The 15,981-nt window shown below is 42.5% G+C and overlaps 1 protein-coding gene across 6 annotated transcripts in view; it reads right to left on the bottom strand.

The window, feature by feature from the left end:
- App (amyloid beta precursor protein) overlaps positions 1-15,981 on the bottom strand; it is a 216,812-nt gene that overhangs the window by 74,984 nt on the left and 125,847 nt on the right. For 2 of the 6 annotated variants that reach the window (XM_087576821.1, NM_019288.2), the window contains exons 7-8: positions 12,214-12,381; positions 8,957-9,013 (exon numbers count right to left, since the gene is read on the bottom strand). The exons of 2 other annotated variants lie outside the window; for them this stretch is intronic. In XM_087576821.1, the coding sequence (XP_087432947.1) occupies positions 8,957-9,013; positions 12,214-12,381 (225 nt within the window). The remainder of the gene's footprint in view (positions 1-8,956; positions 9,014-12,213; positions 12,382-15,981) is intronic. 2 more of the 6 variants (XM_087576823.1, XM_087576822.1) reach the window with 1 other exon arrangement.

Here is a 15,981-nt window from a genome sequence, read left to right on the forward strand (position 1 = left end):
CACACGTGTTTCTTAACCACCTTATCAAAACTTGCTTCCCTTGGATCAACCCTTTCTTTCCCTCTCACTGGCAGAGTGAAAATGAGAAGCTACAGTAGAAAGCAGTAAATCAAACAGCAGCAGGCTGAGGTGAGCAGGCAAGCCGCACTTTACATTTCATACGGTGGGAATGTTTCGAGCCCGACAGCCATCTGCTTTCAGTACTACCAGAGTACGCGTCCCCTTAGAAATGCCTGCTGTGATTGGTCTAAACTGAAATGTATGTGTACGTATGTCTGCAAAAGTAAGAATAAAATAATAACCAGGACATAAGCAAGTGGGGTATATTTAACGGTATCAAGGTTATTTCAAATAGATTCCTTATAGGAACATGGAAATCAGCACGTGATGTTATTACCATTCACTCTGCTGTATCAAGGTCTATTTCTATGCTGGTTGATTTCATGTGCCAATTTGACTGAGCTGCAGGCTGCTAGAGTCAACATCATTTGGTTGTATGTGTGCAAGGGTGTTACAGTATAAGATTAGTGATTGGATCTGAGGACATAGATCCCTTCAGGTGCTCTTCCAAGAGCTTGAACAGAACAAAAAAACAAACGAAAGAGGAGGTATTTGCGCTTTTGGATTCTCGTCTGAGACACTGGTCTTTGCCCATGGACTGGAAACAGTGGAGTCAATCATATACTAATCGGTATCCACAAACATCACAGAAGTCAATTCCTCAGATTATGAATCTTTATATAAATGTATGCGTACGTATGTGTGTATGTGCACATGCTCATGTACACATGCGCATGCACATACCACACACACACACACACACACACACACACACACACACACACACACACACCATTTTCAATTTCCCTGGAGAAAAAACTAAGGAATATAGTTTCTCTTCAAGGAAATTTTGTTAGGAGTCCCAGTTACAACCTACTGTTGAAATTTAAGATTCCACTTTTTTTTTCAGTATTTTGATTCAAACTTAGAGCCATTTATACTAACCCTCCATGTCAGTTGGTATGGGTAAAGGGAATCCTATAGTTAAATCAGCAAACCATGAGGTCATTTATTAAAGGTGACAAGGACAGTATATACTGATACTTAAACCGACATTAGCCTGCCATTGTTGTTCTATGACAAGGAAGGACCTTAAAGGAAGGACCATCCAGAGACTTCAGAGTCTCTTCCCCTAAGTGCCTACATCTGAAAGCCATTATGCTCCCAGGACCAGCTAATATATTGTGACAAAGTCCACTGAGGTGATGGACAGTGGCCCATTCATGTCCTACAGGTGTTTCTGAGGAAAGGATTGGCCGGAACAATACCAGTTCTGTATGTCCCAGAACACGAGCTGATTCCATGACACTTCAAATGGGTCACTGGAGCCGAGTGGAGACAACTTTTGGGAGGGCTTATTTTTTACTCCAATATTTGTTTGTTTATTTGTTTTTACATACACACGGTCTTGTCTGAGCCCAGGCTGGCCTCAACCTGGCCATCCTCCTGACTTCACCTCCGTTTTCACCTCTGGAGTGCCCTTGCCATGCCAAACTACCTTTTTGCTTTATTTAAAAAGAAAAGAAAACCCACACACCATTACAAATCACACAAACTGTTGATAAATCTTTGGGTTTTCTTAGAAGCTATGGTATAGGCTCCGGCTTCCAATGTGGCCAAATCACTATCATCTCTTCGTGAAATAATTTCCTGTGTTGGGAACATGTATTTTTTATTCAATATGGTGGAAGAAGAAGAAATCTCTTTCACTGTGTAGAGAATAAACCCAGTGTCCTCAAATAACCACAAAATGAATTCAGGATCAGGTGGGCTGTAAGAGGGCTACACTAGTTTTTGAGCAAGAAAGAGTTAATTTATCCCCATGTCCAGGCCACTGGGAAGAGACTTCATTGTGAGAGTGTTTGGTGGCTTGGGAGGAATAGATGATGAGATTTTAAAAAGACCATGCAGGAGTTGAGGGTGTGGCTCAGTGGATAAGAGAAGTTACAAACATGAGGATTTGAGTTTGATCCCTAGAACCATGTAAAAAGCCAGTCATGACTGCCTACATACAATCCTGTGTAGCAGGGAGAGGGGATCACGACTGTGCTTGTAGGCTGTCAGCCTAGCTCCAGGTTCAGGGAAAGCTAAGTGGGGTATGATAGCATAGGATACAATATCTTCCACTGGGATCCTTAAGTGTGTGTATATGCACACGCATGCATATATGGGCTTATAACACACACAAACACACACACACACACACACACACACACACACACAAACACACACGTCTTCTGCAGTCTCCCTCCTCTGCTTGCCACATACATGAAGGAACATGGAGCATTGCACGGTCGTGTCTGTTTTGTCATGATAAAACTATATGATCTAAACTTAAACCCCAGGAAGCTGAGTATTATGAAAGTAAATTTCTTCACGTGTGTGAGAGCCCATTTCACTTCTAATAACAATGAGACACCAATGCTGCCCACTGTATATTCTTAGGTCTTCTTCAGGTCCACTGGAAGTCTATTTTCTGGCTGGAGGGGAACTGGCATACTTCTAATTCCCTAATAATCTTGGTGCATGGTCTCACACTAAAAACACTATTTCTGAGAATGTGATGCCATTTTCTAAACTTCCTGTCTCCTGAGAAAGGCCTCACTACGTGAGGAACTTACTTTAAAACGAAGTGAAACCCACCGAGGTTCCTGGAAGTGGTTGAAATCACTATGCAGCCCAGAGGGTTCACGGAGAGAAATGGTCAAACCCAACTATTTGTACACCAGTTTCCCTTGCCGTGATTCCAACTCCACATAGACTAACTGGCCCTGGGTGTGTCTATAGGGGGTTGGTTCCAGGGTTCCCTATAGATAGCAAACTCCAGGATGCCTACCTCTCTTTTATATATTTGGTATAACTTGGAGTATCTAATGTATACGCAGTCCTTTTTCAGACTGCTTATATTACTAAAGATAATGCAAACATTAAAGGGGGTGGTTTCCTTGCTGAATTGTCTGGGGAAGAAGAAAAAAATTTGTACATGTTCAGTACAGAGGAATTTATTTTTGACTCATGGTTGGTTGAATACACGGATAAGGAAGCTATGGATAATAGGGGCTGACTGAACTCCAGTCCATCTTTACACTGACAATTTAGATATTAGGAAAAAAAAAAGGCCCTATCGTTTTCATATCCACTTGACTCTCTGATGAGTCACCATTTCTCCTTATATTGCATATGTTGGGTGGGGAGGGGGTCAGAATAATGACCTTGGCCATCTAAACTAGAACACAAGAGAGTGATTCCTAAATAAAAGTCCACGAACAGCATCCATTTGACATATCCTTTCCTAGGAATGCAGCTTATCTATACAACACTGGCAACCAAAGATAACAGTGAAGACTTACGTAACTCACTGCCTTATCATCGAAGGCTCTGTATGATTTAGAAGCTGGTATTGCCGTTCCTTGAAACAGCTATGAGTTATGTGAGATGGCAGCATGGGTAATTTATGCATGGGTGAACTATAAACCTGTAGAGGAGGATTTTATGGGGAAATTTAATCTCAACGTGACAAGACTTTCAAAAGGCCATCTCCATTTAAAACATTTCTTTCAAAGTTTCCTTCATTGCTCTAATTTCAGAGTAGCTGAAACTCTTAGTGTATTCCACTCAAAACCTAAACATTTTTCATTCCTACCAAGTTTGAGATGGATGGGCCACTCATATGGGCAGAATAAAAGGGAGTGATCTTTCAATAGCATACTAGATTTTGGAGAGGAACGAAGACTCTTTGGCCATGTGCTCTGGAGCCTCTCCTCCTTTATGTCCAGTTTGACCACGGTTGCTGGAGAACACTATGAATGCACTGCGTGGACAGAAGTTAATAAAAGCATAACTTTATTTTTTTTATGTCTGTGTACTTCTCCTGGTAATGGGAAAACTTTTATCAGATAGGTGAAATGGATGTAGAAGAATGAATGTTGGCATTATTTTTTTTTTTATTAATAGCTATATTCCCTGTACTTAAAAGCTATCTTGAGTCTGAATGGAAACAACCGCCAGACAGACAGAAAGATATAAAACCAGAGAAACCGCAACTGGAAGCCAGAATGGCTTAACCAGAGGGTGTTGTTTCTTGCGAGTTTGCTGGAAGCTTTTTTGACTTCATTACCAGTGGTTCACAAAGACATGGCCAGTCATAACTGCTCAATATTTAATAGATGAGCTCAGAATGTTGGTCTTCCCTACCAACCACATTCACAGAACTTCTGAGAGTGAGCGCTAATGGACTTTTAACTTCGATAGAGGTCTTAAGGATAAAACCAGTTTAAATTTCCCCAGCCCCAGAGCAATGTTTCCTTTAATCCTACCTACCTCATCTATTATTCCATAAGTAAATTACTGAGTATGGCCTGCTTACATTATCCTGCTAGAGTCTCTCAAAAGGTTTAGCTACAGCACTGGCACCCTCTGCGTTAATAAAAGTTATTGAAACGGATGAGTGCCTGTTGGCTGCTTTTCATTGTGTGCACATACATGCAAAGGCTAGAACCCAATGTACGGTGCCTTCCTCGATCATTCCCTACTTATATATGTGCTTGTTTGTTTGTTTATTTATTTTAAAAACAGGTTCCAGACTCCTGCGTTGCAGTCCCTGACCCTGCGTGTGAATGCCAGGGATCCAAACTCAGGTCCTCATGCTTGCTTAACAGGCACGTCACCAACAGAGCCATCTCCACAGACCACTGGCTGCCGTGGGGACCACGCAGTCATGCCTACTTACTTACTTACTGTCTGTGGTTGCAGCACTGTGTAGCTATGAGGCTGTACTGTCTGACAGAAAAGCATGTCTAAATCCCTTTAATATAACTCTCCCTTACTTCCCCTTTAACAATGACCTGACAGAAAAGTGTGGCCAATTCCTTTAATAAAAAGGGTCTACTTCCATACCTTTATCAAGTAGCTAATGGAAGGAACATATATGTGCATGATTATTTAAACTATTATTATTATTATTATTATTGAAATAGGGTTTCATTATATAGCTAGCCTGGAGTAACTCTGTAGAACAGCTTGGCCTCAAACTTGTAGAGGTTCACCAGCTTCTTTCTCTTGAGTTCTGGCATTAAAGGAGTATGCCAACCATGACTAATAATTGTTTTTAATATAGTGTGACAGCCTAAGAAAATATCGTAGTTCCATTACTAGTATTCTACAATGTGCTTATAAATGGATGCGTATTAATTCATAGCTGGAAGGACAGACAGAGAATAATTTCAAACAATAGCTCAAAAGTAGCCAAGGACAATGGCTGAGGGCTACCCTGGTACACCCCATTCGTGCTTGCAAGAGCCAGCTAGTTTGCAAATCGTAACCTTCCAACACAACAAACTAAACAAGACTACTGGATCACACTCTGTGTGGACAAAGTCATCTTTGCATTAACTATGTATGGGGTCACACCTACCCCATCACTCTGTACTTGTGAATCTAAGACCAGACGCACAATGCCAAGATAGAGGTTAATAAGAAGAGAGGGTCTCAGGCATCTTTTCAGACAGGCTGGGACCATGGAAACCAGGATGAAACAAAGGGGAGGGGGAGGGGTGTGGAGGTGAGCCATGATTAACAGAGCTTGCTGGTGTACCTTCTGCATCCACTGTAGTTTACATTACATTAGAAAGACATCTGATGCTGTAGGTAAACAGCAGCAGCATTTGGGATCTAGAAAGGTGGTCTAACAAACATCTTCACAAACATCTGCTGAGTATTAGAGGCCATAGGTGTCCTTGACAGGACGTCCCATCTGTGAACCACAAATCTACATATGAATGTAGTTACAACTCTCAGTCAGGCTGCAGATGAAGAGAATACTAGACTGGAACAGAGGTACATCTGAATGCTGTAGTACACCGCAGCATGGTGGAAAAGTGGGAGCCCCTGCTTGAACCCTGGAGCCCACAGCCCTGAGATGATTTGTGTATCTTGCTTTCTGCACATACTTAGCAAAGACTGGAGAACTGATAGTTATCATAGGTAAATAATAGTGTAAAGGTGTAGAGGATCTGGAACACTTCTAAACACCTGTATGTACAGAATGAATTATCTGAAACAATGTGGCAATTCCCAAAGAAACCCTCGTGCCAAGGTTTATAACACAATGTAACCAGAAATAGGTCACCCTACAGGGTAAAATTGGTGTAACAGAGACTGAGAGATGGCTTAGCAGCTCTCACAGAGGTTCTGGGTTGGATTCCCAGCAAGCATGTGGTGGCTCACAACCATCTACACTGGGATCTGCTGCCCTCTTCTGGCATGCAGGCGTATGTACATGCAGATAGACCACTCACATAAATAAATCAGAAAAAAAAATGGTGTAATGTTCTTTGTCTGTCTGCTTTTGAAACGCAGTCTGATGGAGATGGTACACGGACACACAATGGTCCCCTCACATTTGAAATATAAGCTGGTCAAATATTTATATAATAACTTTACTATTTTATAGGGACTGGCGGTGAGGCCTGTGTATCAACTCAAATGGATGCAGAACTGACTTCAGAAATGGGTAAGGCACAGTGGGTTCTTTACCTCAAATGGACAGGCTTTTCAGAGAGATAGGAAGTAATGCTTATGAGTAAGACAACTCTTCAGTCTCGTGCCTCTCACTGATGGTGGTGTAGAGTCCCCTTTGAGAGCAGTCATCACAAATACGTGTCCTGAAAATTGGGGGTGCTTTTCAATGTTGGTTTTTATGGGGGAAAAGTTAAAATCTAGCAATGCCTGATTAGAGTATTAAACCTCATCAGGAAATGACTCATGATGTGGGCCGAGTGCACAGTTCTCAGTATGCACAGTCTTAAAGCAGTTCAAGGGAAGGGCTTTTTCTAGCTCGCTTAGCCTCTATTTTCCCGCAAGCCGCACTTCAGACAGAACGTCTATAGAACTAATCAATCACCTCAGAGCAAAGAAACGCCATTCAGTTAACGCTAAGCAGGTGAAGAAGCAACGCACAAGCCCGAGTTCTCCGGCTCCTCTTCCCATTCCGTTCACATTTCCTCAGAATCGAGTCTGCGATCTGCATTTGACCTCTAGGTGACCATGACTCTTTCAATTCAAATGTGAAGCTCTGCTATAAATAAGGCAGCACAGCCACACAGCTATAAATAACTAGAAATTATATGCTTTCTCCTGTGTGTTGGTACTAGTGCTGCAAAACCCTTCTCTTGCCGTGATTGAATGGTCTCTGTAGGGAGACAAGAAATACAGCTGACAAAAATCACCTCATCCTCCTGGGATGAAGGGTGTCGGGGTCTGCACCACACTGCAAGAGGGAGGAGAAAGCGAGACCTCCAATATCCGCCTGGGAAATGTTATAACATAAATTACCAAATAATGTCTACTTCTAATCAATGGAAAAGAGTGAAAACCGACAGCCTTTTATATACTGAAAGGAAATAAAATTGAAGAGAACCAATCACCATCGTTTTCAAAAAAAGATGAGAAGAGCCTGCTACTCAGGCACATTGCATTGTTAGTCTTACCAGTTTTTTTTTTTTTTTTTTTTTTTTTGTGATTTCCTGCGTTTTTTTTTTTTTTAAAGTGCTTTCTGAACATCTGAAACTCTCTAACCTAGAAAATGTCAGAACCAAATTCTGAGCCTTTTGGTGTGGACCACTGCCCAAGAACCATTAGGTTTCAGACATGGCCCTTCCGTGTGTGATGCCCACAGACAGCTCACAAAGAGCTTGAGGCCCCTGATTGTCTCATATGCATAGAAGACGAAAGGAAAATGTCCACGAGTGTGCCAGAGAAAGATCTGAGATCTTTAAAAATACTGGGAACGATGCAACACAGACAAACAACGTTTCTCTGGTCCTTGGGTGTGATGGCTGGAGGCTTCCCCTAGTCCTGTACCCCCCACTTGAAAGACTTAAGGTTTTAGAGGAACAATTTCACAATGGCAGGAAATGTGATTATCGTGGTTTTTATTAAACACATCTTTCAAATATTATCCCATCATTTGAACTAACAGTAGTATCTTATGGAGGCCACTGAAAAATAACAGTTTAGGGTGATGTAATCATCTACACTATAATTTTTTTAAATCATTTTTTTATCACCTTTGAAGTTAGGATTTCACCTCCCTCCAGGGTAATAGTGACAAAGGCGAGTTTTAATTGGGTCTCCTCTTCGAGCCTCAGTAAGTATCAACAATATAGAGCATCCCTGGAGAGGAGAAATCCATTTCTAAATAAAGACTGAATTTTAAAAACGCATGCTGACGTGTTAGATATGACATTTGAAAATGAAATTAGACTGATTTGGCAACCAGAAAGCAAGATGTTGTTAAGACCAAGAGTTTTTGGTTGAAGCAATGTCTTTTTAGATGAAATTCCTCTAAAATTACACTCCCTAAGTGGAAGACGTGATATCAACCAGTGTGCATTCTGGGTTGGGGGAGTAGCCCTGAAATCTACGTGACTGACCTTTCACCTCCCAATGCTGCACACGGTTGTCAATAAACACAGGAAGTTTGATGTGTGACACAAAATTGTCTTTGATAGACAATATTAAATTTTTAGGGAGGGGGATACCTCTATTATCAAATACAATTTCATTAAATTACAGCATTTGATGGCTTTCAGGGAATTTAAAAAAAAAGTTCTGCCAAATCGAGAAATACTATAAATATGATATTTTGAAAATCATACAAATCAGAAAGGAACTCGATCAGTAGTGTAAATGGTTTAAGTGGATGCTCTCTGCCCAACATCTGAAGTTGTCATGTCAAATTGGATGAAGCGACAAGACCATGGGGAAATAGTATCTATCAAAGGGGCCTGGTCAAGAGTCACAAAACCATGCCAAGCAGACGGCGCTAGTGAAGGTCACATCCAGCCATGCAACATACTCCGTCCCCTGCCCCTCCCCCAAATCAACGACAACATACGTTTAACCGGATCTTGGGGAAGAGGTTCACTGGTAGTCTTGAGTAAACTTTGGGATGCTATGGAGAAAACGAGAGAACATAACTAAAAATAAAAACAGACACATGGGAATGACGGCAGACACACACTCATAGGGCTCAAAACTAAACCAACAAAATTGGGGGTTGGGGGGTGGGGAAGAATCATTAAACTCAAATCAAAACCTAAACAAAGAACCAAGGAAACACAGATGATGTTTGTTACTGGTAACGTTCTGTATTGTGGGATTGCTGACCATTCTGCCACTGGCAGGACATTGGGAAATGTGCAGGAGGGGCTTTGGGTCTCTTCTCCCTCATTAGCACCAAGGATCCTCAATTCTCTCAATGCCTTCCTCAGAGGTAGCTCCTCGAATGTCGCTTGTTCATGGGGATGCTTCTGACACCTGGCTCAGACATGCGCTGAATCTTCATTCTCCACTACCCACCCACCCATCTAACCAATCTTCAACCCCATTGTTCTCTTTCCTTCTATTAAACTTTTTATTAATGTGTGTAGTTATATGTTTGTAATATCTGTGTGTACACACACAGGCATGCCTGGGTACACATTCATGTGTGTGGAGACCGGATAAATCTTTTCCGATCCTTGCTCGCCATATTGTTTGAGACAATTTCTCAATGAACTTGTAGCTCGCTGATTGGCTAGACTGGCTGTCCAGCAAGCCCCAGGGATCCTCCTGTCTCTGCCTCCCAAGTGCTAGGAATTCCATGCCCAGCAGGTGCTGGAGACCTGAATGCAGGTTCTCTTGCCTTCATCACAGAAGCATCTCCCTGCCCTGCCATCCCCTGCCATACTCCCCAAGAGGTTCTGAGACTCAAACCAGAGTCTGGTACCCAGCTGTGTCTTTGCTTCCTTGATACATTGTAACCCAAGTCTGTAAGCTCTAAATCAGAACTACTGACCTTCTCTAATAAAACCCAGCTGGCAGCATTAACTTTTGACAAATCAGTCTACTACGTGTAAGAAGCCCCAATCCCTGGTGAAGGTATATGTTTTACTCCCTGCCCAGAGTAACCAAATGGAAAGGTCTCAGGGTGTGTGTGTGTGTGTGTGTGTGTGTGTGTGTGTGTGTGTGTGTGTGTGTGTGTGTGTGTGTGTGTGTGTGGTTACACTAGGGTGGGTGTAAACCTTGAGGTGAATTGATCTCTGCTAATAATATAAAGCAAACTTCCTCATTGCTACACTATGATATTCCAGAAACTAAACCTACCTCAGGGAAAGGGGAAAACTTGAGAACTTTGCCAGGAAATCCTCACCTGGCAGCTAAACCCTTCAGAGCCACTGCAACAAAGGTCCTTTGTTCCAAAGGCTCCAGGCCCCAGAATCCTCCACTGTGTTCCGTGTTACCTAACCCAATTAACCTCTAGGTGAAAATGAGCTTGGGTATCTTCAAATCATCTGACTGAAGTCAGGGTCTCTACACTGTTTCCTCAGAGCATGGAAGTGGAGTCGCCTCCAGAGGCCAACAAGAACTTTCTAGGTCCCAAACAGATACTGGCTACCTCGCAGTGGGAGGCCTTAATGGGGCAAAGCGAACCCTCTGTTGTTTTGTTTGACTCTATGATTTGGTTGGAAAATTGCCAGAATCTCCCCAGGAATCCCTGGGCAGGGATTGTCTCTCTGCAAATCCAGGAGTTAAAATGTAAGATTCCCTCAAGACAGAAACGCACAATGACTTAAGATCCTTCAATAGTTCCTACTTCTAACTTGTGGTGAAGAATGAACGAACACATCGGAGGACTTAGCTCGAAAGGCTGCTAACAAAGGCAGACATTCCATGTATCTGGGACATGACTTCTTGAGGTACACTTGACTCTCTGGGGGATGCTTCACCTCACACTGAAGCCATCGGGAATTCATATCATCTCCCACAGTAAGACAGTTCGGTGTTTCCAGAGAGACACTGCAAGTTATTTCCCTCAGCCTCTTGCCACCGGAAGTTGTTAGCACTCTTCTTTTCTTTGTGTGTACGATGATGGTGCATGCCAAGGAGCCCATGTGACAGTCATGGTTCACATGCTTTCTACCTTGTTTGAGATAGCCTATTTCACTGTGTAGCCCAGGCTAGCTGGTGCCAGACTTGAGGTGCTTCTCTTGCCACTGCCTCCCATCTCCCTTTTCGTGTGCTAGTATTATGGAGGCGCAGACTATGCATTTGGTTTAGGTGCATTCTGGGGATTTGAACTCAGGTCCTCACATTTGGATGACAAGAGCTCTTATTAAATGGTCCATATCCCTAATTTTTGTCTACCTAATTGGACGAGGGAAAAAACAAAAGCTTGACAAGAGTAGGTGGTCTAGGTTCATTCAGGGAACAACATGGGCACCTGTGGTTGTTTGAATGAAAATGGCCCATATAGGCCCCTACAGAATGGCACTATTAGGAAGTGTGACCTTGTTGGAATAGGTTGGTGGGACTTTGTCACTGAGGGTGGGCTTTGAGATTTCAGATGCTCAAGCCAGGCCCAGTGCCTCTCTTCTTGCTGTCGGTGGATCCAGGTAAATAACTCTCAGCTACCTGTCCAGGACCATGTCTGACCATGTGTTCCTCCATGCTTTCTACCACGATGATAATGGGCTAAACCTCTGAACTATAGAACCCATCCCAATTAAATGTTGTCCTTTTCTGAAGTTGCTGTGGCTATGGTGTCTCTTTGCAGCAATAAATTTAAGACAGCATCTGAGGCTGCATGAGCTCAATTCAATTAAATTTCATTAACAAAATAAATGAAAAAAAACATGATGAAATAACAAAGGAATTCTCTATAGCAATCTAATCAAGACAACTGAAGCTTCATAAGCCAGCTGCCAGAGAGAAACCATTGCACATGTGCACATGCAGAAACACGAATACATATATATGTCCATAGACAGACACAGACGTCTATGCATTTGCAGGAAGGACTGAAGAAGACAAAAACCACTCTAGCCCCTTTGTAGAGAGAAGCAGTCAGAAGTTTCTGAGGTTTGCAAGAAGAAATCTATCATGACTATAACAGAATACATCCGAGGCCATGCTTTATTAGAGCTAGAAGGAGAGATGTGCTCATGACTGCAGAGGAGGCTTCTGGTAATTAGAGAAACTGACAGGAATGTGGTTAGTGGTAGCAACAGGCCCATTCCCAAGAACAAGGGAAAGAACTTGATCTGTTACAAAGAGCAGAGCCAGTGGCGAGAAAGACAAGAGGTGGCCAGGCTGGAGGAAGGGTCCACTTACACACGCTGCCACACACCGCCATGCAGTACTCTTCAGTGTCAAAGTTGTTCCTGTTGCCGCCACATCCGCCGTAAAAGAATGGGGCGCACTTTCCTTCAGTGACATCAAAGTACCAGCGGGAGATCATTGCACGGCATGGCCCGGTCTCAGCTTGTTCAGAGCACACCTCTAATCAGAGGAGACGTGGGGAACCACATTTAGCAAGAAAAGACACCTTCTGGCTGTTCACGTACACACTTACTCATCTTAAGCCCTGCTCTTCCCAGTGGTGACCTGGGCAGCACCTACTAAGTCTTCCCTGAGGAACTGAATGACCCACTCAGAGTCAACTCTTTCACAAAACAAGACATTCTTGGTTTGCTTCGTATGTAGAATGCAGTAGCAGCTACAGGATTTGGGCTAGACATAAAGAGATCCTTTTCTCGATTTAAGGGTAGAAAGTATCTGCACTTCAAATTTTTCTCTTAAAAAAAAAAGCATCTCCTAAAACAACCTTGAGTCAACTTTGATGTAAAAGGATTGCTCAGAACCCGGACGCCAGCGTGTGAGCTCTCTTCAACTTCCGACTGTTTTTCTTAGTAAATGATCGCCTAGACGCATGTATAATTAATCACATTTATTTTTAATGTTTCCAGCCTTTCCACTGAGTAAACCTGACAACGTATGTAACAGCTGCGAGAGTGACTGACAGCCAACCATGGTACCTCTAAGGCATTTTTTTTATTCATGTATTTTTATCTGACCCTGAGCCCAGAATGTTCCGAACAGTAACATATATAGCTAACAACACATTCAAATTTATTAATATATACCACACATTATTTTACATTAAGACACACCTTACCTGTCAGTCTATTTCACCCCTGTCCCCAAAATCAGTTCCACAATCCCCACTGGTTTAGCATACAGCAGTTCACTCAGTTGCCTTTTAAACGTTCCTCACTCTTTCTTACAAGTCAGGGCTTCTACAGACGTTCCGAGTGTCTGCTTTTGCTGCATGTAGAACAATAGCTGTCTCTCTCTCTCTTTTGAAGTTTGCTCCCCACCCTTGACGGCTGACTCCTCACATACACACTCTTGTTTAGACTGGATTTTACTGACTTATCCAAAGGGAAAATACCTTTCTAAAAGAGAAAAGCTGTGTAAGACCCAGAGTCTCTAGGTTAAAGTAGTAAACATGAGACAGGAAGGTAGTCTGCTTATTCCTATAAAGAATTGTTAATCTCTGGGTCCCAGCAAACCCCAAAATCATCTCTTATGCTCTCCTGGAACATTCCAAGATTGTATAACTTCTTTTAAAGAAGAACAGACAGAAAAATAAATCTTCTACGGTAGCCAAAGGGAATCTTGTTTTTCTGAAGAAAATTCCCGAGAGCCTCAGGGAGGGTGCTCCCTTAAGAGCCGGCTCCCACCTCATGGAGTGGTACCTGTTGCGGTAAGAATTAAAGAGGATCCTTTGCTATCCGTTCCCACAAGCCACTCACTCCTGGCTGTCTCCCTTTTAGTCATCCTTTCCGCCAGGTCCCCTAGGCGGTGGTTACCACACCTGACACATGCACACATATCCTGTTCTGCGGACCCTGAATGTTCTCACTCCACACAGGCAATAGGACCAGCTCTCTCTCTCTCTCTCTCTCTCTCTCTCTCTCTCTTTCTCTCTCCCTCCCTCCCTCCCTCCCTCTCTCCCTCTCTGTCTCTCTTTCTTTCTTTCTTTCTTTCTTTCTTTCTTATTTTTTATAACTTACTAATTAGATTTATATGTTAAACTCTCAATATACAATTCATCCACACAGTAAATTCACTGCCAACTGATAACGATATAAACCTCTAACCTAGACAAGATAAAATCGATCTAGTTCACCTAAATGTGAACCACCCTCCACCATAGAGTCCATCTTGATCTCCCTCCTTCCTCCTCTCTCCCACCTTATAAAACTTTGTCCACGCCCCACTCTCTGTGGTCCAATCACGTATCACCTTGACATCAACCTACAGGTACCTTGTGCTTTTAAGTTCCCACTGTACTATACTTACCATTACCACCATTCCGTGTCCTGATCAATTTTTTTGTTTGTTTTAGACCATCCTGGGCATTGTGTTCCAAAAGAAGTTCCGCCCCCATCACAGCTCCCTGTGTCAATCAACACACTGCCCTCATCAACTAAAGGCAAAGGTTCGAAAAAAAGCGGGCAAGTTTCTAACCCCGGGGAGCCTCATACAGGACTCTACAGGAATCCACTCCATGTGAGAAGCATCTAAACCAATTCTGAGTTTCCCAGTTTTCACGGGGAAGCACGTGATTCCAGGAGCACACCCCCCACCCCCCATAGCCTATTGTTGGCTCCCCCTCTTCCTTTTGAGGCTAGGATTATACAAGGTCAGCACCCTCGTTTGTTTCTAATGTGATATTACTTCCTAGTAACCTCTTCTACTGCTGTATTAATGCCAATATTGGACGGTGGTGTCCTGCACTGGATCTCTAGTGTGGCCGCAAGGGAACACAAATTTTGGATCCACTGGCATGGCCCTCAGTCAGCAGAGCCTGTCAGCAGAATCCATCCACGTTGGCTCTGGGAAAGGGGCGTGTCCTCCGAGTCTCTCGCACTCACTGAATAACGGTGCCAGAGCCCTTGGCCCAGGTTAGGTGATGGAATAAAGCAATGGTAAAGGCATGGTGTGTGGGGGAGGGGATGGGGCGAGTCTGTGTGAGCCTGGAAGAACTGGACACAAGTGCACCCCCTCCCTTCAACATCTAGCAGACAGCCACTGAATGGAGCGGCTTCCAGTATTAGTTTAATGCATCAAATTAGGAGATGCTGATTCTCAGAATATGGAGAGAGAATTCTCAAAGCATGGTTTTTCTCCACGTTCTGTGAAACATGCTAAATTAAATGTAGTGTGTAGATGGATCCATAATACAACTATATCTCTTTTAAAATCCTCTGGTTTATGATTTTATCCTCTAATTGTACAGTACAAATACAGTTTGCTTTAGAAATAAATCACCACCTATCTAACTTAACAGTGAAACAGAATTTTTTTTACAACTGGCAAAGACATTCGAATCGGTCGCGCTGCCGTGTGTCCATCATCAGTACTTCAAATCAATTGTGATCTATATTCAACCATAGAAATGGAAAACTCTGAGGTCAGTGTCCTTTAAAGCAACCACGATCCAGATGTGGTGCTGGGAAACAGTGACTGACGGGGAGATATTGACAGGCTCAAGGCCAGTCTAGTCTAGACAGCGATTTCTAAACCACCAGCAACAACAAGAAATGAACAAGCAAACATACAAACAAATTATAATACTAATAAAATAAGCATGAAAAGCTCTTTATTTTGAAAAAAATTCCCAATTAAGTTGTAGCTACAAACTTAACAATTGCAATATAGCCACATTCCCAGAGCCTACAAAAATTGTATTCTGTAGGTAAATATTTGTTTGGTTCTTATAGATGAAATAAATTTTAGATCAACACATTAGAAGGGTGGTTCTTTTTAAAGAAAGTATTTTCTCCAATGCTAAAATCACATACCTCTAGGAGAAAATCGCATTCATCATGCGTTGTGAATGCTAACAAGTAGTCATAAAAATGATAAGAAAATTAGACTAGCAGGAAATAAATGATCAAATATTTATTATCTAGTAATCATGTTGTACTAAATATAATCATGCAAATTAGGCCAGTAAGCTGGAGTTGAGATCTCGTGTGCCAAATACAGGTTGGAATATCAACAAATCACACACGCGCTGTGCACCTTATT

Source organism: Rattus norvegicus, chromosome 11 (genome assembly GCF_021556685.1).
Source record: "Rattus norvegicus strain SHRSP/BbbUtx chromosome 11, alternate assembly SHRSP_T2T, whole genome shotgun sequence".
Lineage (NCBI taxonomy): Eukaryota > Metazoa > Chordata > Mammalia > Rodentia > Muridae > Rattus > Rattus norvegicus.